At 39.3% G+C, this 22,532-nt stretch overlaps 1 protein-coding gene across 2 annotated transcripts in view; it reads right to left on the bottom strand.

Moving 5' to 3' along the window:
- The window catches only part of spata20 (spermatogenesis associated 20), a 39,980-nt gene that overhangs the window by 9,683 nt on the left and 7,765 nt on the right, over nt 1-22,532 (bottom strand). For both annotated transcript variants that reach the window (XM_054768954.1, XM_054768955.1), the window contains exons 10-15: nt 21,185-21,397; nt 20,857-21,049; nt 19,310-19,478; nt 12,109-12,317; nt 9,914-10,113; nt 6,986-7,066 (exon numbers count right to left, since the gene is read on the bottom strand). In XM_054768954.1, the coding sequence (XP_054624929.1) occupies nt 6,986-7,066; nt 9,914-10,113; nt 12,109-12,317; nt 19,310-19,478; nt 20,857-21,049; nt 21,185-21,397 (1,065 nt within the window). The remainder of the gene's footprint in view (nt 1-6,985; nt 7,067-9,913; nt 10,114-12,108; nt 12,318-19,309; nt 19,479-20,856; nt 21,050-21,184; nt 21,398-22,532) is intronic.

Below are 22,532 nucleotides of genomic sequence, written 5' to 3'. Positions count from 1 at the left end.
ACAGGATTTTCTAATCTGTAGATTGAAAATGTTTATATCTTGATTGCACATATGTACCAACTGTAATTGTGCCTTGTGAGTAGGGCTGGGCGATATGAACTCAAATCAGTATCGCAATAAATTGGGCAGTTTTACCTCGATAACGATAAATGCACGATAAATCCCAGACCACTATATAAATAAAATAATTGCAGGAAATGCAAATTAACTGCTTTTTGTTAATTTACTGACCAACTGGCACACATTACTTTCAATTAAATATAATGCACGTAATGGGACGCACCTATTCCGCCTATAAAGCCTTGAGAAAAAAACCTCCAAAAAACACCAACAACTCTCCTTTTACATAAAGTGCTTTGGGTGGTGACAGTTTTCATACCGACTTTGCTTTTCTTGTTCTTTTGCTCAACATCACCTTTGTGGAACCCGAAATAAATCTCCCTGGGACTGCGGTCCACAAATATGAATGTATTGTACATACCCTGGCATACTACATCCTGCACACACAAGTACTAAGATACACATACAGCCACATGACATGACCACACTGCACAAGAAGAACAACCCAACCTACCATAATCATGTCGGGTAATATTTTGCATTAATAATAATAATACCATTTATAAATATAGTGACTTTCTCATTTTTCTAACAATTCTATTCAATTGCAAATTGAATAATAAATAAATAATAATAATAATATATAAATAATAACAATATATAAATAATTTCTAATAATAAAATAACTAAATGGTCCACATACATGCAAATACCCAAAGCAAGAAAGTCACATGCTTTCTAATGTGTCCACTAAGGGGGCGTGAGTGTGAGCTAGCGAGCATGTTCCAGTGGTGGGCTCTGTCCTATGTCACGTTTGGCATCAGTTTTCACCAGTTGACAGTCTCCACTGGAGTCTCTCCACTAAACCACTGCGGTCGGCTGTGAATTGTGATGACGCCTTGGTGTCTAAGTGGAATAAAGGACCGAGCTACTCAATCAGTCGCCGACACCTACAACATGTCATCAGCTTGTGCTGCATTTGGGATGAAAGATAATTGGATGAAAGTCGTAAAAGTCACGCCAACGAGATCAAACCCAACACGCGAGTGTTACAGATGCCGTGTTTATTTGTTGTAGCCACGCTATCAAGTTGCTTTCCGATTCATGGACAATGACGTAAGACTAAGACCATTTGCATTCTGGGGCTGAGCTATCGGAATATCATAACTCAAATGGAGAAAATAAAAAAAAAAAAACATCTTTTCCACAACCATAAGATGTGTCTTGACTAAAGCAGCAGCAGCAAAGTTAAGCACTTCAGTTTGCCTGAGTTGCTTCAAGACACAATTAATGATCAATCCCACACAATTGACAGAATTATTAATGATTAACTAATCAATTCATTTATTTGTATGCAACCCTAGTGTGTCTAGGAATTTTTCATCTTGCCAACATAGCAAAATATCAAATTAAAACACACAAAATGAATACAGACTCCCTATCAGTGGGAGTTTTTTCTGAGATACGAAGATAAAGCAGTTTGATGTGTTGTGTTGTTGATGTGATAGTTCCTTTAACGTTAATCCAAAACAACATAATTAAGAACCTCTCCCCCCACACACAACACACAGCATGCAATGAGTAGTTGCTGTCAGAATTTCAGCTGAATTTAGTTTTCTTGTCTCCTCATCATCTTCATTTGCCTGGGGAGTTCCAACAGCCGCATGGAGAAAGCTTGTTAACATAGTTTCTCTCTTCATGCATGCACTGGGCAGAAGTGATCGCAGTAAAATTGATTGATTGTATATTGTTATTATAAAAAAAGATACTTTATTATGTCCAAATTGATATAATTTACATTTAGTTTATTTAGTTATTTACAAACATCAAATTTAATAAATAAAAAAAAAGAAAAGTGAGTTCTGTATTGCATCTGAATGTTTTCTAGGACCCAGTTTGGCACCGGGGCATGGCTCATTGTTTGGGGATCCCTGGTCTAGAAAGAAGTGACTTTCCCTTTGTTTCTTCTAATACTGCCTTCAGAAAATAATCCTGCACAATAAACAATGTTTCAACTGAGAGGACCCAGTGCATCTGAGATTATTTCTGCAGAAAAGACTGCCAACCTATAAATATAAAAGTGATGGAAACACATGGACGTCTGTAAAAGCAAGGGTGTAAATACTGTATATGTGTATGCTTTCCTCTTCATCTGTTGAGCATGGATCTTATTTACCAAGCAGAGATTCGGATAAGCGGGGAGCATCAACTGCGGCAGATATAGAGACAAGATACAACCACGGAGAGGATTACGTCTCAAACAACACCGCTAATGCTGTCCGTGATCCGCTGGATCCTGAACACACCTCCCCCATAGCTTTATGGATGCAATGAGACATGGTGGAATTACTACATAATTACAACGACATGTAATATTTCAGACTAGTACTGGGGAGAATGTCGAGAGTTTATGCGGAAATTATTATTTAAGTGTGCGTCAAACCAAGACAATGAGATTTAGGAGGTCTCTCGGCGCGTTACAGTCCTGCTGAAAAGCCATTTCTGTTTGCGAGAACCATCTGGGACTTTTCTCACAGCTCTAATCACCTCTTCGACAGGTTATTGGGATTAGCAGGTCATTACCACAGAGCAGGGGGATCCATTCAAAGCACATACAACCTCCCCAGACAAATAAACACATGACTGCTTTGACAGGTGAAAGGGGTTTGCCATGGAAGGAGACAGGATTAGTAATGGCACATCATATGGTTGAGAGGGAGCGAAGATACAAAGGAGACCAGTGAAACCACATTGCTCAAATCCCACTCTGTTCTGTTTCTTGGACCAGTAGTTAGCCTCTGGCTAGATTCTTCAAGTCTGCCCATCATTTTGTGTCTGCTTCTTGCTGCCTTCCTCTGTGGACTTGTTAGGGATATCCTGATGTTTCCCTACAGCGTCCCTAGTTTATAAAGACCATTGCTATTGTGCCCTTCTCTACTCTATCTGTCCTGTTCTCTTCTTGCTCTCTGGGGATTGTGAATAGAAAAGACGATCACGCAAAAGAGCATGGGGCCGTGCCTTTTAAAAGGAATGAACAGTTATAACAGCCGTTGGGGTTCGATTCTCAGTAAGAACATCTCTGTGTGCATGAACTCCCTGTGATTGCGTGGGTTTTTGGGTACTCCAGCTTGTAAGGTTAACTGAAGACTCTTAAAGGAATAGTTCAGATTTTTTGACATGAAGTTGGATCATATCCCCATCAGCAGTGTACTACAGCAACAGTGAATTATCTCCCCCATTTGGTCCTTAGAGTCCGGTTCGGGTTGGAGATCCGTGATGAGGAACGTAGTTCTGCTTAGTTGCTGGGGCCATTTAAGTAAAGAGTTTGGCTTGTCTAAACAATATGCATTCAAAAGAGTAATACATTTGCATCACAAAAATGCCTCCTCAAAAAAAAAATAAAAAATCAGACCTCACAAATCGCTCTGCATTATATTTGCCTCCCGCCGTAACCCTGCACACTGTCGCCTGTGCATTCTTACGTATGTGATGAAGACGCTCCCAACTACTTCCGCTGTGGAACACCCATGTAAACAAAATGGCCGCGGCACTCGTGGAAGAAGACGCGAGTGTCTTCATGACATACACAAGGGACAAATATAGCGGCAAGCGATTTGTGGAGGCATTTTTGTGATGCAAATGTATTACTCTTTTGAACGGATGTCATGTCAGAAAATCCAAACTATCCCTTTAAGTTGCCCGTAGGTGTGAAGGTGAGTGTGAATGGTTGTCTATGCGTACACTATGTGCCCTGCGATTGACTGAAGACCAGCCCATAGTGTCAGCTGGGACAGGCTTCAGCTCACCCGCAATCCTTAATGAGGACAAGCGGTATAGAAAATGGATGGATGGAATAAATAACTACACTTTAATGTAGCAATTCCAATAAATCATTCAGTATGGTTTTTTAAACTAGGAAGAATAATTGACAGAGAAGAGGTGTTTGTAAATGTGTGTTTGCCTGTGTGTGTGTGTGTGTGTGTGTGTGTGTGCACTCTGGGCTCTCATTCAGCACACAAGCGAGGAGTAATTGGATTTAAATTAGACATGTTCTCAGCTCATAGCTTCCTAATGTAACGTGTAACAGAAAACCCTCACTCTCATGTCTCTATCTCATGTAGTTGCCTTTTTAGTCCTTTCCACAACTTAAAATAAATGGGCACATGATGCCCCCTCCACTTATACTATCAATAACTGTGCTCTTTATGAATCATCATTTTGTTTTCCTGTGAATTTTACCGGAGGAGAAGCAACACAGTCTCCTGAGTGACCTTGTCAGAAGTGTTTGTGGGATTGGATATTTGCCGTGTTGGGACGGGATCTCATCATCTCCAGCAATGTGTGTAGCAGTTTGTGCGTAGGTGTGTGTGCGTACGTAACAGCTAATGGGCAGCAGCTCTGCCAACATCTGGACAGACCGTATATACATATACAGTATTATACATATACAGAATATATGTGTTTGTGTGTGTTTCCATGTAAGGATAGACTGCACCATTCTTGAGGATCCTGGTAACATCTACACTAATCTTGAGCATTTTACTCAATACTAAATTTGGAATTGGATAGACATGTTTAACTACTTTATGAGACCACCTGTGATTAAAAAAAAGACAAAACATAAATGTTTTAGACATCTTTCAAAAACTTGTTTAGACCTAAAACTGTTAGGAATGAGGAATTCCAAACTGAATGAACCTATTTACTGTATATTGGCTTGCTGGGTTACTCTGAGAAGAAATGAATCAAGCATACCATTGAGACACTAAAACAGCATTTTTTCATTTTTTTTTGTAAAACACTACATTTTAAAATGAATGGATAACAATAGTTAGATGCCACCTTCTACACCGCTTGTCCTCATTAGAGCCTATCCCAGCTGATTGCAGGCGAGAGGCGGGGTACACCCTGGACTGATGGCCAGATAACGGCAAAGCACATACAAACAACCATTCATACCTATAAACATTTGAGAGTCTATAATTCATGTGTGAGGAAATATGTGAGGAGGCCGGCGCTCCCAAAGAAAACCCACGCCCGCACATGAAGAACATGCAAACCCGCACGGAGATGCAAAAACACAGATTCAAACCCCCAATCTCCTGACTGTGCGGCCACAGTGCGGTCATATTTAAAAATAACATTTTGGTTAAAGAACTCCTACCCACTGGTGTATATACATTACAGATATAAAATGATCATGGTAATTTCCAGTGCTGTTAATTTACGGCAGATGTGGCATAAACCTTACATTAGCTGGTGGTACAATACACTTGTTAGACATCGTACCTTTATAAGGAAAGATTATGCATCATTATGGAAATGAAACCTTTAATATAAAATTGTAAAAATATCCTTATATTTTTAGAAGTACCGAAAGCCATTTTATGAATTTACAACATAATGTCTTACAATTGTTCACCGCTTTCTTATGTCGCATCCAGCAAAAATATACCAAATAAAAAAGATGGTCCAGACATTTAACTGTGTTTGGTTTTAAAAATTTATTTTAGCACATTAAATTAATGAAATAACAAACAAAGAGGGAGATGCAAAAATATTTCACGATCACCCAAAAGTATCCAAAGTCATGAGTATTACGGTTTGTGCACAAACACAGGACAACTTATAGAGGTGGAAAAATCGATTGGCTTTGGCGCATAACTGCAGATATAGAGCATGTTAAATGGGCAAGAAAGACTTTCGTAAACGTGAATGTTAACAAGTGTATCAATACATCATTCGTTTAATGCTTAACTACCCAACCAGGCCAACCTTGCTGAGAGACCTCCCATGTTTTAGAGGCACAGGAGACAATCCAGTGTGATAAAGTTGACGGTAACAAGGCTCAGCATGTACCTGGCTCTGGCCCGAGTGTGATAGTCCATCCAGTGCATTCCCCCTTAATAGTAGATCCATGCTGATAATGGCTGTATCTGGCCCCCTTTTGGTCTTTTTTTCCCTGTGGGAAATCTGAAGTGACCTGATTCAACTGCAACCTTATGAGTCATTTCGACTCCAATAGAGCCCCGCTGAGTGTGAGTCTGTGTGTAGTGAGAATGAAAGAAACAGACGCTTTAATTTGCTGATCTAATTTTGGCTTTCGGTACGTCTAATAACCACAACCTAGTACAAAGTTTTAATTTGCTTTTGTGGAAGTTGCTGTACAGGCAAGTTTTCTACTTGTGTGTGTTTTAATTCTGGTGGATGGTTACTTTTTCCCTTTGTTTGTCTTTGGTAATTACTTTGAGAAATAGGTTTAGTTAAAATCAGACTTGTGTTGTCCAAAGGCAAAGAATATGCACATGAAAATTATCTAAAGCTAGCTGCACATTGTTTAATCTGTGTCCCAAAATGTACTAAGGCATTAAATTATCTTCTTGGGGGGTTTATAGCATTTTTTTTCTAGCTAATTGCAAGATGTTTTTTGTGCCAACGAGTGATCATTTACAAGAGAACTGAGGGGTGTTTTTATTTTCTAAACAACAAACACCTCTAGGCAATTCAAAGTGTTATTTTATATTTAGAAATTTCTTAAGAAACTTCTTAGAAATGTAACCAAAGGGCACACAAATGTCAGTTACACATCCAGAACCGAAGTCTAACAGAGTCTGACAGCTGCTTTACAAATTCAAGACAAACCATTGACATCAGAACCGGCAGGGTGACCTCAAAGGGGAAGGAACTACTTTGACTTTTACAGAACCACACTTACACAAGACAAACCCTCAGGCTGCTCTGCCTTAGTCCCTCTCGGCATTTGTGCCTGTGTTTTCACTTTCATGTCTCAAAGGTTACCACTAAATGTTCTGCCGCCTCAGTGATGTTCAGTGAACTTGCTGATGTTGGAAAGACTCAAACTTTATCTTCCCAGTTGGCAATGTATGGTTGTAAACGCTAAGCAAACCCAATCTGAAATACTCACCTTGTGTGGTAAGAAGAGAGAGTTGACTGCTTCTAAAAGACTTTTGGTATCCGGGGAATCCCTTTGGCCACATATCACGATCTAAAGAAAAAAACAGGACGAGCACAAGGAAGTGAGAAAGACATCAAAAAGAGAGAGCATGATTAGAGTGAAATAAAAAGGGGAAAGGTGGTACCTATGAGGGGGCTAGAGAGGGAGGAGGTGGCAGAGGTCAGTGTTGTATTTGGAGCATTAACAAGGGAGGCAGGTGTTGTCACTGCGACTGCAGCACCTCACCTCGCCCTTGAAGCTCGTTACCCTCGCCCTCCAGCCCCGACTCTTCCTTCACAGGTCATGTGTTGAGAGAAAGTTAACTATACTCTCTGCACTTGTATTGTACATTTGTGTCTTTCCTTCACCGTCTGTCTCTGTTTTTTTTTTTACCAGTTTCTGCCCACAAGATGAAATCACATCTTTTTTCAAATAGTGTCCCGCGTTCTAAGAGACGCTGTGTCTTAATTGTCAGGTGCATTATCCACTTAAGCATGCCTCATTTTTTCCCCCTGGTGAAAAACATAACAGGTGGTCCCACTAGATGGCTTTAGTTACTTGTTTTTAATGTGATGTGACATCAGACATGGCATCTGTAATTTTTGGTCGTTAAAGAGCAAAGGCAAAAGCTGAAATGGACTGAGAAAAACTAGCAAGGAGTTGGACAGAAAGGTTTTATTGATTTACTTTTTGTTTGTTATATTTATCTTAATACATATTATATTGTAGAATTCCTCATTATTATTTTAATACATGTTTAACTATTTACATGCAAAACAAATACTCCTAATGGATGCATGGTACTCTCTTCTGTTGAGTAAATAACCACACCCGATGTGCCGTTAGAGCCAGCAAAGCTTTCTCTGCTGGCCTAAACACTTTCAGAAGCACTGACGTACATCTACAAATTACATTCTAGTATTTGTTCCACAAAATTGTATTCATTTACTGTTAACAGCCTATGATCATTTTATAGCATGTCGCTGAGCTGCATTGCTTTCAGTACAGGTATGTGCTTGTTAGTTTTTTTTTTTTGACCAATCAGATTTCAGCTTCAACGTGCTGTCATGTCAATGTAATCTGCCCAGGGCCTTCAGAATCAGAAGTGCTGGCTCATGTTACTTAAAAACTAATAGCAATAGGAGATGGACACGGTGTTGTTAATTGTTCTGTGTGAGTTATACAAAGAAATAAGTGACTTTATAAAATACCAGTTAAAAGGTTGGACACACGTCAATAGCATGAGGAATAGGTTTGGAGTTGTTTAGAAACGATGCGTTTCATGATAAAGGGTAAACTTTCTTGCTTTGGTAATAATGGTGTTCATCCCCAATCCCCAATTCTGTAATGCCACGTATTGTTGTGTTGTGTTTTTGTATATTATTGATGGTTTGTATAATTGTGACATGATAGTGGTGGTATTAAGAGGTGGATTGGGTCACTTAAATTCCTACTGAAAATGTTATGAAAGGTAAAGTGGCTATTACAATAACAACACAATAATATCACAGAAGTACAGATGACGTCTCAAGAAGCTTTTTCCTCGATGGACAACTACTGTACGACTCAGAGCCTACACAGACGAATAACACAATGTGCACTCAGGGACTAAGTATGCACATGTAGTATGGAAGTAGGTCCTATACTTTCAAGAAAAGTTGAGCAGCAATTAAAGTACCGTAATTTCCAGTGTATAAGTCGCTACTTTTTTCTCATGCTTTGAACCCTGTGTCTTGTACAGTGATGCGGCTAATTGATGGCTAAAAACAACATTTCCCACGATGCTTAGAATGCAGCTTCAAGAAGTGGTGAGGTGGATGAGTGAAGTCAAAGCTAATATCACGTTATGAAGTCTTATGCAGCGATCTCTGACACATCTTAAGTAAGTGTAGAATTATTACAGCTTCTGTTTGGACTACTCAGATTGCCAACTGTCCACTATCACCAACGGGTTTCGAAAGGTTGGACTGCTGCATGATGAAGAACTTTAGCTTAAACTAAATGGCTAATAGCTTGAGACAAAAGTGACACAAACAGCGACAACGAAAGAGAGAGAGACTGACTAAGTGTGTGACAAAGAAATTATGAGGATGTTCAATTGTGATGCTGAAGAAGACAACTTGAGTGGTTTTAGTTTCTAGGAGGAGGAGGAGGGCAGCAATGAATGACTTTTCTGGGAGGCTACTGTTAAACTAGCCATGTTACATGCACTGTTCGGTACTGTTTAACTTACCGTATTACACGCACAGGTCTGTTTATTTCATCAAAAGTTGAAAAAATCTTTCTGTGTAACATCTTTCTGTGTACTAAATACCCCATGTTATGACACTGACACCTGTAGCTTATGGACTGGTGCGACCTATATGTACAGTATATACAAATCTTTTTTTCTCTTTAAATTTAGTGGGTGCGGCTTACATACTGCGCTCTATAGTCTGGAAATTACAGTAGATGGACATTCTGGACAAGTTGCACTGAACTGTCCAAACATAACATAGCTAAACAAAAAAATATCTATTGGCACATTATGTGCGTATTAAGAGATGCTTGTAGGCTGAGGTAAACACACACAGTTTTGATTTTTTTAAATATATATTCAGTGCAATTACTATCTTTCAGATAGTTGTCCCGTAATACCATCCAAGTAGGAGAAAACCCTATTAGGGGTTATTCTATAAGCATACACTGTAGGTTACTGTACCTATATGTTACTGTACCTCATGAGGAAGTTGGTAAATTACATTTTCACATACCTTCCCACCTTGAAATCTTAAGAAAAAATAGAGACACCATTTTGCCACATGTTGAAGATGCTACTAATAAAACTAACCTCCGTTCGGCACACACAATTTTGGTGATGTGGTGATAAATTTGCCTGAGTGTGTTTGTGAGAATAACCTGCTTGAGCGTGTAGTGCTGTGCCATAAGAGCCCGGACCATCTCAGGTAGGGCAATGGGAACATTGGTAAGACGGTCAGAGAAGGCTGTCAGCAGCTGTTGGGACCGCTGGAGCCATTCCTGTCTTCCAGTGTACTGGGACAAACGTAAGAGACTGGAAGCTGAAACAGAGTTGGCGCTAGGCTCTGCACCATCCTGATCTGAAAGACACAAACACACTAACATCAACTAAGGGAAGACTTTGTTGTGTTTTTAAAATAGAAAAACAACATTACATGATGCAGAGTGCCGTGACAGGTAAGAGCTATTTTTTTTAGACAGAAATGGAAAGCGCCAAAAAGAGGATTGATTTCAATTTGAATGGATACATCAAAAATCCATGATGTTTACCTGAAATGGTGTGTAGAGAATTACACAAAATCTGTTTACAAGTGACCACAAGTGTAGATAAATTACATGCATTTCAAAGTACTGACCCTGTCATGCCATTAATGTGAATATATCTGTGATACCATCACAATGACAGCGGGAAAAAATTGTGCATGTGTCTAAACTTTTCCCACCCAGGGCCACATTGTGAAAAATGAAAGAATGCAAGGGCCACTTTGATCTTTTGTAAAGATATGCTAGGAAGTTATGTATATTTCAAGAAAAAAATGAATCTAAGCTTTGTGATATAGGTGAAAAGCTACTAGAATTAAATTATTTTTCCTCATTACATTACGAGTTTATTTATGTAAAAATTGCAACTTTTTTCCTCATTCGATTTCGTTTTTATCTTAATATTTTGACTTTATTCTCGTAAAATTACAGCTGTTCTTTCCATTTCTGCTGTTGTTTTTTTTTATGATTACTTTCCTGTTGTAAATGTTTGTTAAAAAAAACATCTTTTATCTTTAATATTTCAACTCTAAGCTACTAAAACTATATTACTTTTCCTCATAATATAACAAGTTTATTCTAAAATTGTGACCTTTTTTCTCGTGAAAATATGACTTTTTCTCATAATACTTTGACTTTATTCCCAAAAAATTTCTACTTTTTTTCCCCTTTCAGCTGTTGCTTTAAAAAAATAATAATTTTACAAATATTTAAACTTTCTTCTTGTAAATATTCTCCTCATGATATTATGACATTATTCCAATAATATTTTTACTTTATTCACATATTATAACTTTTTCCCTAACCTAATTTCCCCAAAATTACAACATTTTTTCTTTAATATTAAATTTTATGCTTCTCATATTACTTTATTCTCATGCAATTAAAACTTTTTTTTCTGTTAATACCTGTATTTTGACTTTGTTCTTGTAAAATTACTGCTGAGTTTTCCATTTTTGTTGTTGTTTTTCCTTTTCTTGTTAAATTTGATTCTTACAATGTGCTGCTGGCCAATAAAACAACAGCCGCCGGCCACAAATGGCCCCCGGAATGCAGTTTGGACACCACTGTGGTAGCGCATTCCGTCTGGACATAACCATTCCACACTCTGTGTGTTGTGTGATGAGACTTGCTGATGACCTAATCACGTAGCCCTGCTAAGTGATTGGTTCTTATCTTTTATCAGTGTCCAATGAAAGCCTGCGAGCCATCTTCTCATAACCTACAACCTCACTAAATGTCTGCTTCTCAACATGGCTGCCCACAGCAAAGACCATTTGACACATTTTTTGTAAAAGTCCATAAATCAACCAAACAATTGACCCATTATTTCCATTCCAAATGCAAAGAAACTGGATGTTGACCAACAACCCGGAACAAAAACAAACAAAATCAGCACAGGCTTCACTGGAGTAATAATTCATTGCACGACTCAACCAACCATCCGACCCTGTTGTAGCATACAGTTTATAAAGGCTAATCAATCTGTAATTTATCTATCTTCGTAGGCATTCCATCAGTCCTTCCCTGCATTCCCAAACTGGTTAATTACAGCAACTAACAGTTGCGTTAATACTTATTTCCAACCCAAAATCACAAAGTCAGAAAATCAACCGCTGTGTTTGGCATGGCAAGTGACAAATTGTTGGTGTGTGGCCATTTTAGACAATTGTGATCATTCAAACTAAGATCATTAGCCAGTCAAGAGTCAATGACTTAGCTAAATGAGGACTTTTAACCTAATAAATGATGGGGATGAGTGATGTGATCACCTCCAACTGCCAAATGCCTGTGATATTACATCTTACTCCCACCTTCTTTAAGTTGCAGGAGAACAGTGCCGTCACTGGGATCGCTGCAGAAGTAGCCTCCACCCAGCGCGTCCCAGAACAGTGCATCCTGCCTGAGCTGCAGCTCTTCGGCCCACTGCAGCCACTCCGTCTGCAGTGTGGCCTCATATAGGTCCAGCAAGCCGCAAATAACAAAGGTGTAATCATCCAGGAAGCCAGAAATAGGCAGTGAGCTGAAGAAAACATTGGAAAGATGCATAAATGTCAGAAATGTTGCAATATGTACAGTTCCTGATACGTACAGCAAATATGTGAGCCAGTTGTGTAAAATTTGGTACACATTAACTACTGTGCAATGGTATCCAGTACAAGACCTGAAGCTAAAAAAAAATCTGCTTTTACAAAAATAAGTCGCTGCCTCTTAAACTAAACATTTCTAAAAGGTCTACCTACGACTTCACTATCCTAACATAAAATCTAAATTCACTCCTTCTAGCCTATCTTGATCTAGTTCCCTCTTCACATACATCTCTTCCATGAGCCATAACCCTAGCACCAAATCTTGGGTCCCCACACAGCATTCCCTCTCCAGCTCCCACAGTAACACCATGTATGGGTGAGTGCAAGCAGATGAACGGTGACAAGGGGTCAGATAGCCAAGTGTTAGGAAAGGACTGGTGGACAGAGCAATGCAGACTGAAAGGAGCGGTCAAGTGGCTGAAAACAGGACTTTGGAGGACATGGAGAGACTTTTAGTGCTCATATCGAGTTGAGGAGAGTCATAACAATGCCCCTTTATTCTTTCAGACAGACAGGCTGAGTCATCGGTCCAAAGGGGGAAAGTAAGGACTCTTGTATTGTGCAGGAACAAGGCCAATTTTGAGAGATGCATTGTGACAGCGGGGCAAAATTTTAGGGCAACACAAGTGGCTAAATAGGCACCTACAGAAGACATTTCTGAAGCAGCATGTAGGATTTGGGAGGTTCCATAAATGTGAGAAACGCTAACTCATCTGATAATCTGCTTCTCGATTTGCTGGGATTTTAAAACTACTTGCCATTTCTTCTTGAGAATAACATCAAACACAGTCAACAGATGCATCAAGCTACAGTACATTATGGGTACCAAAAATTAGAAAGAAAATGAAAATGACAGCCTTTATAGGGCAAAAACAACAAACTTGGTAACTTATCGTAACTTGGAAATTATGAGAATGGTATACTACAAATTAGGGATGGGCGATATATCAATATTTTTAAAAAAAAATATATATTTTTATATATTTATCAAAAACAAAAATATCGTTCACAGGTCTCATCACAGGTGTCATCTCTCGCTAGTACCAGCCTTTGGAAGCAGAGGGCAACACTGAGCCCCGGTACAGCTACCCCTCGCTATAAGCTCCATCTGCAGCCGGCACCGGGCCTCAGTGTACCTGCGCCTCACACCTGGCCAAGCAGCGGCTAACACCGGGCTTCGGCGCGACTACGCCTACAGGCTTCAGAGAAGCTACGACATGCAGTGGTTAGCACTGTGCTCCGGAGAAGCTAAACCTCTCACCAAGCACTGGGCCGAGGAGTGGCTACATTTAAGCCACATTTAACTGACCAACAACATTCGAGATGTCACCGAAAGGTAAAACTAGGAAAACTACAAACCCAGATGGTGCGTCATCGTTTGCTGTGGAAAATGGAAACAATGAGCTAATAGTACCCTTAGCGCTGTGAAAGACATGATTAATCAGGCATTAAACCAACAAAAAGCCCATATTTATATTTATTTAAAAAATAAAAGAATGGACTATTTTATTTTCGCGGCTATTTTGCTATAAGATTTTTTTAATTTTTATGAAACAACTTTGAACGCATATTTGACTTTGTCTAAACTCACTTCGTGGAAAAAATATCGTGATAAATATCGTATATCGATATTCAACAAACATTTATCGGGATAAGAGTGTTGGTCTATATCGCCCAGCCCTACTACAAATTATAAAACATATATAGCATAATGATATATCATTACTATCTACTACTATAATAGTCGTCCCTTGCCACTTCGCGGTTTGAATTTCCGGCTTCACTCTATCACGTTTTTTCAAAATACGTGAATTAATAAATCATACATGAATATGACCTATTATTAGCGAAAACATATGCATATTGAAGCAATTTTTTCGTATTTTTGGCCTAAATTAATCATTTTAAAGCATAAAAATGGCTACCTGAACAAAAACATTAATATAAGCCATTCAGAAGACATTCAATGACGTGACATGTTGTATTCTACCCTGGTTACTACAAGTAGATGTGAGTAATGTTACTGTAGCATGGGGTGTATTGTGTAATTCTGAGCTGCTGTTTAGACTGCGTGCTATAGAGGTCACTGGCATTCTGCATGCTGGGTTAGAGCTGGCTTTTAGGAAATAAGTCCGTAGAAGAAGACAACTAGGACATTTTGAACTTTAAGATATAGTGGCCTGTGTCTATTTCAAATAAAAAGGCAAATTTACAGTCATCGTCAGGATGACGTAATGTACATTGATGAGACAAAAACCGCCACAGGAAGTACACTGTCCAGAAAAAACAACAACAAAGAACTCTGCCAACTCTGTGTTCGTGTGGGCATAGCCTTGGACACACAGGTAAATAAATGCGTAATCCAAGTCCAAAAAGTCATTCACATATAAACAGAGCTGTAAAATGCCTGCTCTATATTGGACAACATACTGTATGCAGACTAATTGTACTACAGGGGATTAGACAGGTGCAACACATTAAGGCAGAGAAAAGCAAAACACATTTGATACATTTGACTGCAAATTAAAACGAAATGGTAACAATAACCACTGTAGTGATGCACTTAGGAATGTGTAGATATCGGTGCTGGTAATATCCACTCCTGAAAGTGAATCAGAGTTCTCGCAATGATAACCAGTACATGAAATATACATGTAGCCCACTCCTGAGAACAGGATAGTAATCATTTGCTGTTAAATACAAAGTATGAGCCTACAGCTACGCGCTAAGTGTTCAGCAAGGGAGTCTGTAAGGATGATGGATGTTTATGAGAGAAGCGGCGACACGAGAATGTCACTACAATAAGGCCGCAATTATCCCGTAAATGACCCCCAACATAACTGACTACATTAAAAAGTCCACCCCCCCAGGCATAGCAACCACATCACAATGGCAGTTTGTTTCAGAGAACAACCGCTCCTTCACACAGGGACATGTCAACTGGTTGAGGTGACCAGTTAGAAGGACGACAGGCCTGAAGAGGCAAATCTCTTTGACATTAAAGCATGTTGGAAATGTTCAAGAGGCTTTTTATTCCCCCACTTCTAATGGTGAAAAAGAGGCCTCTTGACTTACTATGCCTTTATCCTTTAGCATACATTGTGTCACATATCCACACTCACAACACCTGATCCATCAGAAATAGATTTTGTAAAGACTTTATATAGACTTCCAACTATTTAGAATGAATGTCAAATGCGGGACAAACCTTATGAGCTTTTCAGTGGCCAATTTGACTTCCGTGCCTAAGGAAGCAAACAAAAGGGGGCATTTTCTGCAATCAGCTTTAAAAATCGTGTTCAAGACAAGATATTTGATGTACAGTACTAGATTTTGTCTTGTCAGGTATAAATTTAAGAAAGGAGTAAAAAAACCAACAAAAAAAAAAGAGAAATGCATGGTCATCAACGCATCCTTCACATTTTTAAGATTAAAAGTCAAATTTCCAGCCCAGCAAACCTATGACATGTTTTTTTTAAGTTTATCAGTCGAACTGTGGCACCGATTCAGTATCATGACCTGGAGCATGCCCCGTGGCACACACAATGATCTTCTCACTGTGTTTCTAGTTATTTTTGCTTAATATATTGTTTTACTGATTTGATTAAAATAAGTAGCCGGTAGTGATTCACCATCTCTCCTCCTTATTACTCAAGCCAGTAAAAATATTATCAATCATCCAGTGCCAGTAAATAAAAAAATCTATAGCGTCAGCGCACCAACATATCAGCAACCTATTAACCCAGTTTGTTGCAGTACCAACCATTGCTCCTGGTAAATTAGTCCACAGCTCATGTGTGCCCTGTATGACATACATAAAAGCTAGACCTAGCTTGAGAAAATTGCATTGATAAGCATTCTCCATGCTGACACACAAGTGGATTTGACAATTATGAATGAGGCCGGTGCTGTGGATGAAGGCCACGGTGTTTAAGCACAAGTGTGTAGCTCTTCATGTGTGTTTAAAAATGAATGTGTTTCATCTTGTGCGTTGTGGGACTCCTGGCATATTTGTTTTTTCTGCTGATGCAGTGGCATAACACACTCACTCATTCACATTAACTAGGGCACAGTGCAGTGCTGGCCAACAGAACCAGGACACCTGCAGTGGCGTTGGACAATATACAAGAGGAGATAATGTGTCAGTTACTATACAGAATATACTATATTACTGCTGCTTTAAAAAAACATGTTTTGTGACGCATTGGCTTGCATGGTATGTTTATCTGTTTCAAACATGTGTAACAAGTTTCATGAAGGAACATCACATGATCACATTTGCACAATTCAACATGCCTGAAAAGGAGTAGGAAGAAGCAGAGCTTATATTTAATCCTACCCCTTCCCCATGTCTATTACTGATAATACAGTCACACCACAACGTTGACTTTTTGACCCTTACAATATTTCACTTCCTGATATTTGTCCTTTACATATTTTTTCCACTTCCTGTAAAAAAAAAAAACGCAGAAAATCAAGAAGCAAATAGGAGTTAAAATAATGACACTATAAACCTTGTGCAGTTTTAAGGGAATAAATTGAACAATTATAAACGGAGAGTAAATTGTTAATAATAAATATGAATAAATTTGAATTAGTAAAACATTAAATAAAACAATTAAACATGTTGACTTCAAAGCTGCCTCAAGTCTTTCTGGGTTATGTGTTGAATTCGTTGTAGTCGACGTGACGTAATCGTCAATATTTGTCCAGTTCTTTGATGTCTTTAACAACAAGTGCTTTGGCTCCCTCCGGTCCCCCATTTAACTTGATGTAGATTTTACAGTTGGCGCTCAAAGTGCCTTGAATTTTCCCCTGCTTCCTTAACTCTCAGGACTTCTTGGCCTATGTCAGCATTGTGTTTTGTCAGATGCTCATTAATGTAGACGTTTGTTTCTTTCAGCTTACTTCTCTGCCTCAGCAATGTTGTTGAACTTTATGATGACAAGTGTGTCCTTATTCCTGCCAAACATTGGAATGCATGTATCCATGTTGTTGACATCCAAATCCACCCCCTTTGACTGCAGATAGTTGGCCACCTGTTGCTCTGTTGGAGCACATTTACATTGTTCATGCACATCGACTACTCCAAATCATCCACTTTCATTTACAATATAATGTGATCCTTTTCATCATTTTCCTTCGAGCCCATCCATTTGTTTCCGAAGTGATGCGTTTTCATTCTTCAAATTCTTAATGTGTTTCATTAGGGATTTCACGTCTTTGTGCTGTCGAGATGACTCTGGGCTGAAAAAGTCTACAGCTACAACATCATCATATTCATGCAACAAGCTTGCATAACCTTGTTTCAAATTCGCAGTATGATCAGACTGTCAAGAGGTAATGTAATTACACACTGGTTCATACAAATATTGAGTTGACTGTAACCATATTATTGTTTTTCCCAATTTCCTTATACTGATCCCATTTTGTCCAATAGCCTTTTTTACCTGTTACCATATACACTATGTAGTAACTATTTTCTTTATCAGCAGAAATGTTATACTGTTACAAAATACAGGGGAAAGTGGTTAGCCTGTTGGCCTCACAGTCATGAGATCGAATGTTTGAATCTCTGTTTGGGCATATCTGTGTGCAGTTTGCATGTTCTCCTTGTTCATGTACTCTGGTATGGGTGTATTCCATGTTAGGTTAACTGGAGACTCTAAATTGTTCAAAGATGTGACTGTGTGTGTGTGTGTGTGTGTCAATGGCTCTTTGTCTATACTGTATATGCCCTGTGATTGTCTGACGTCCAGTCCAGGGTGTACCCCGCCACTGAACTGTATTATAAATGTATTTTCTGTATGATTCCAATCGTTACGTTAAGTAAAAATGACTGAATTTTCACATTTCCTGATTATATTCCTGCCGCGAGCAGGTCTTCTCGCCTTAGGCGTGAGCCATGCCTACTGTCTGAGTGCAGCGCACTCTTGATGCCTGCCAGTTTCGGTTTGTCAGCATGTCGCCAATAATAAAATGTTGCAGAAATATTTATTATACACCATGACTTTCTACAGCCTGTGCAATGTCCTTAATGTAAGAGTGGCATCATTATTCTTACTAAACAATAAAATACAGTAAAACATAATACAAGAGGAACTTAGTTAAAGTAGTCGCTTCATCCTGAAGGGTTCGAAGAGTGCGTGAGTTGGGGGGTGCTTGTCATCGCCATCCTTCCATAGCGAGGAAAAGCCAGTGTTGTTCTTTTGGACAACAGCAAGAGCTGTTTAGTATTAAGTCAAATTCATTTAAGATACTTGTATTCCCTGCTAAATGAATGAATGAATTTGACTACCAAGATGGGGGATTATATATAGTACCCAAACTCTCCAGGAGAACATCAGACTTTTACAACAAAATATCAGAGCTTTTCCTGGATGAAGACAGGGTGAATGTACTTCATAAACAGATAAAAAGGTAAGACCACAAAATGTTTCTCAGTTAATGAAAACAAATAATAAATGGGACGTGTATGGAAGTATTTGAAAACAGTTTGACATCTCACCAGCCATGGACCTCACCGCACGTCACAGCTGTCCCACAGTACAACCCCTTAAATTAAGATTGACTTGAAAGTTCAAAAATCACTACTGATATGCACATCTGTAAAATCTGAGCAAGATTGGCTGACAGACAACATCAAGCAGAACGACTTTGTGTGGCATGTGCGGGACTTAGCAACTGATTTTTTGAGGATATACTGTATGTATCGCATGTATGGTTGCATGTATTTCAAAGCATTTTGAGCACAGCCCATAGGGGGAGTGTTATTCGGTAATAGTCTGAATAAAATGTTGAAATTTTAATTTCTTGAAAATGTGCATTTTTGCCTATGTGACTTTAGGGACATTAGGTATTGTGCTACATTCGTCTACGCCCCTCTGCTTTGGTGCTGACACTTTTGATAGATTCTTTTGCTTACATCTGCTGCACCTCCATCTGGTCTCCACGGTAACAGGATCGCAGAATGGTCTGCATCCCTACATCCCACAGATGCTCTTTAAGAAAGTGGCCAGCCTGCACCGCCCTCTCTAGCAGGGCCTTGTCCCCAAGCACAGCTCCGACACGAGCATAGGCTGACAGCATGAGACCTGCAGAATGTAAAAAAAAAATGACATCATGATGATGATGATGATAATGGTGCTTTGCTGTAAAAGCACAATTTGCTTTGCTTAAAAGACCATGTCCTCATGTAACCACTCAACAGCTCTTTGAAGTTTATGCCTCAATTCCTTTTCTGTTCCCTCTTTGCATAATATTCTTTCCCTCTTTTTCACCATCCTTCCTCTTTCATGTGGTGAATCAAAGCCTGGGGAGGACGCCTGGTCTTCAAAGTGTGGTGGTAGAGGACAGGTGACTAATGGTGGGGTTTCTTCATTAGAGAGGATGGGGGAAGTCTTGTGTCTAATTGGAAAGTTCCGGGAATGCAGGGCCTCATTAGCTCGCTAATACAAACTGTCCTCTGATAGATGCTGAGGGGGAAGCAAATGAGGCAAACCTTTAAAAAAAAAAAAAATACAAATGACGCTTTTGACTTGAACCCCTATTACACGGAAATCCGAAAAAAAAGTCGGTGCACCCTAACAGTAGATCCTGCATTTATTCATCTGTGAATTTCACACAGAACCCGGTGAAGCAAGACAATACCATAACCATGTGCATTACGTGACACAGATGACATCGTCTAATTTGCATAATTTGCCATGACAGATAGACTGATAGATTTGTCGCTATTTGCCTTTTTGAAAAAGGGTATCTAGAGGAGTCTAACTACTCACTAAATATAGTGTAGCGTGTTGATAAAGAGTACCAAGGATTACCTAGCAGGCCTTGCGGTGTGTGATATAATTTTGCGTGTATGTCCGCGTGTCCGCTCCGTGGCCGAGTGGTTAGCATGTTAGCCACACAGTCAGGAGATCAGGAAGACCTGGGTTTGAATCTCCACTTGGGCATCTTTGTGTGGAGTTTGCATGTTCTCCCCGTGTGTACGTGGGTTTTCTCCGGGTACTCCGGTACTCTAGCAACTGAGTCTTTGTTAAGCGGTGTTACGGTGTTACGATCCATACTACCATCTACTGTACTACTACTGTAACGACAAGGTACATCACAGACAGTCCCATTATAATGTGTTCATGAGCAAGAGTGAACAGGTACCACTAAACTATTTGTGGCAGTCAAATACCAGTATACTAATGTTTGAGAAACTCTGCATTTCTTCCCATATGACAGCATAATAGATAACAGCGTAACATACCTGCCTGCTATGAAAAATGCGACCTAGTAAGGAAATGTTAAATATGGAGACCTGGCATAATTTTTAAAATTGTGTTTTCCTCATTCCATTTTAATAGGGATGGGATTAATCCAGTAATTAGTGAATGGTTTGTTTAGGAACCTGCTTGAGGTTTTGAGGCAAAACGAAGTTGAAACAAGCAAGATTCACCGTGTGTGCTTTTGTCTTGACTTTACCATTCCAGGAGGCCAGCATCTTGGTGTCCAGATGTGGTCGTGGTCGAAGCTTCCTCACTTCTGCCATTTTGGCTCTGGCCGAAGCCAAAAGCTCATTGACCATCTCCACGGTAATGCCAAAGCGTGCAGCTGTTAACTCAGCAGAATACCGCACAATCAGCACATTCTGGCCCTGCAGCTCCTCATGAGGGTCCTAGAAAAACACAGAACGCATATGAACTCATACAGACTGCAGATGTTGTGTTTTAGCCCACTACCAACTGCCTGACTGCTGCTGTCGGCTTCAGTTGGGGTGATTGAAAATAAATAACTTGAATTCATAGCTCACCTGCTCGGGTGCAACATTGCCAAGCTCCTTCACCCCATAGTGGTGCATGAAAATATCTCCCAGTGTTGCAGAGCCATTGGCACCCTCCACCACATCTCCCAAAAGCTGCCGAACCTCCGAGGCTGTCCAAACGCAAAAAGCTCCCTCACGCTTTTCCGAGCCCCCTGATGATGGGATAGAGTCTGCATCCTCTGCACTGTAGAAGCCTCCAGACTGACAGAGGATGTGAAGGTAGTCAGATGTCACAGTTGACATTTTATTGTCATATGATGATTGAATGATGAGAACATGTACAGTAAATACAAAAGTCACATTAGTACAGTGGAACCACTAAAGCCGAATACCCTTATGGTCTTACTTATTTGCCAAAATTATGTTGCCATGTTTTTCTCAGCATTCACACAATAAAATTAAAATTCCGCCATTTTCAGTCTGATAAAAACAAATGGACAAATTAAATGGTGCCCCCTACTAGTGAAATTTACATTACTGCAACATTCCACTTATTCTACAGGGTGGCACAGCTCAGGTGTAGACTTTCAACCATTTTCTAGGCTATTTCAACATTGATTCTACATTTCAGATTCAGCATTCACACACAATTTCTACTGAAATTGCTTCAAGTTGTTTTTACATTTTACCAGTACCATTGATTCATGTCTTTTGAAAAAAGAAAATGATGAGAAAATGTTACTTTTAAAAAATCCCTGTAATGAATAAATAAATACATACTAAAAGATAATAATAAATAATTATAAATAATCATGTAGCCCAGGGGTCACCAACACAGTGCCCGCGGGCACCAGGTAGCCTCCCACGACCACATGAGGCGCCCGCAGCCCTGCTTTTCATTCAGGTTTTCAGTTAATAATGTGAGAACACTAGAAAGAAAAGTATTCTGAAACATAAAACGTGAGTTGTGGATACCAGCATTTTGTGAATGTTTTGGTAAAACAAGCATATTTGCTTTGTTTGGGTTGAAATAAGGTATGAAAATCATTTCTACAAAAATGAGTAGGTCGTGGCCATTTTCATTTTCTAAGAGTAGCTCTCGCAAGAAAAAACGTTGGTGACCCCTGATGTAGACTATATACAGGAGAAAAAAATGACGGAAACATTGTATTAAGGATAAATACATCCAGAATATATGACAAACAATGCGCTATTAAGTTATAATAAATGAATGAATTGAAGATAATTGGCATAGCGTTAAAAGAAAGCTATAATGTTGCCTCATCCACTCGTTTATGCTGTACACAAATAGCTGATGATTGTAATTACAATCACAATGAGCAAACTTGTCATTGTAACAGAGTTAAAATACAACTAAAAACAAATTACTTGTTGG

This window comes from Dunckerocampus dactyliophorus, chromosome 2, assembly GCF_027744805.1.
Source record: "Dunckerocampus dactyliophorus isolate RoL2022-P2 chromosome 2, RoL_Ddac_1.1, whole genome shotgun sequence".
Lineage (NCBI taxonomy): Eukaryota > Metazoa > Chordata > Actinopteri > Syngnathiformes > Syngnathidae > Dunckerocampus > Dunckerocampus dactyliophorus.
This window is presented reverse-complemented; position numbering and strand designations above follow the sequence as displayed.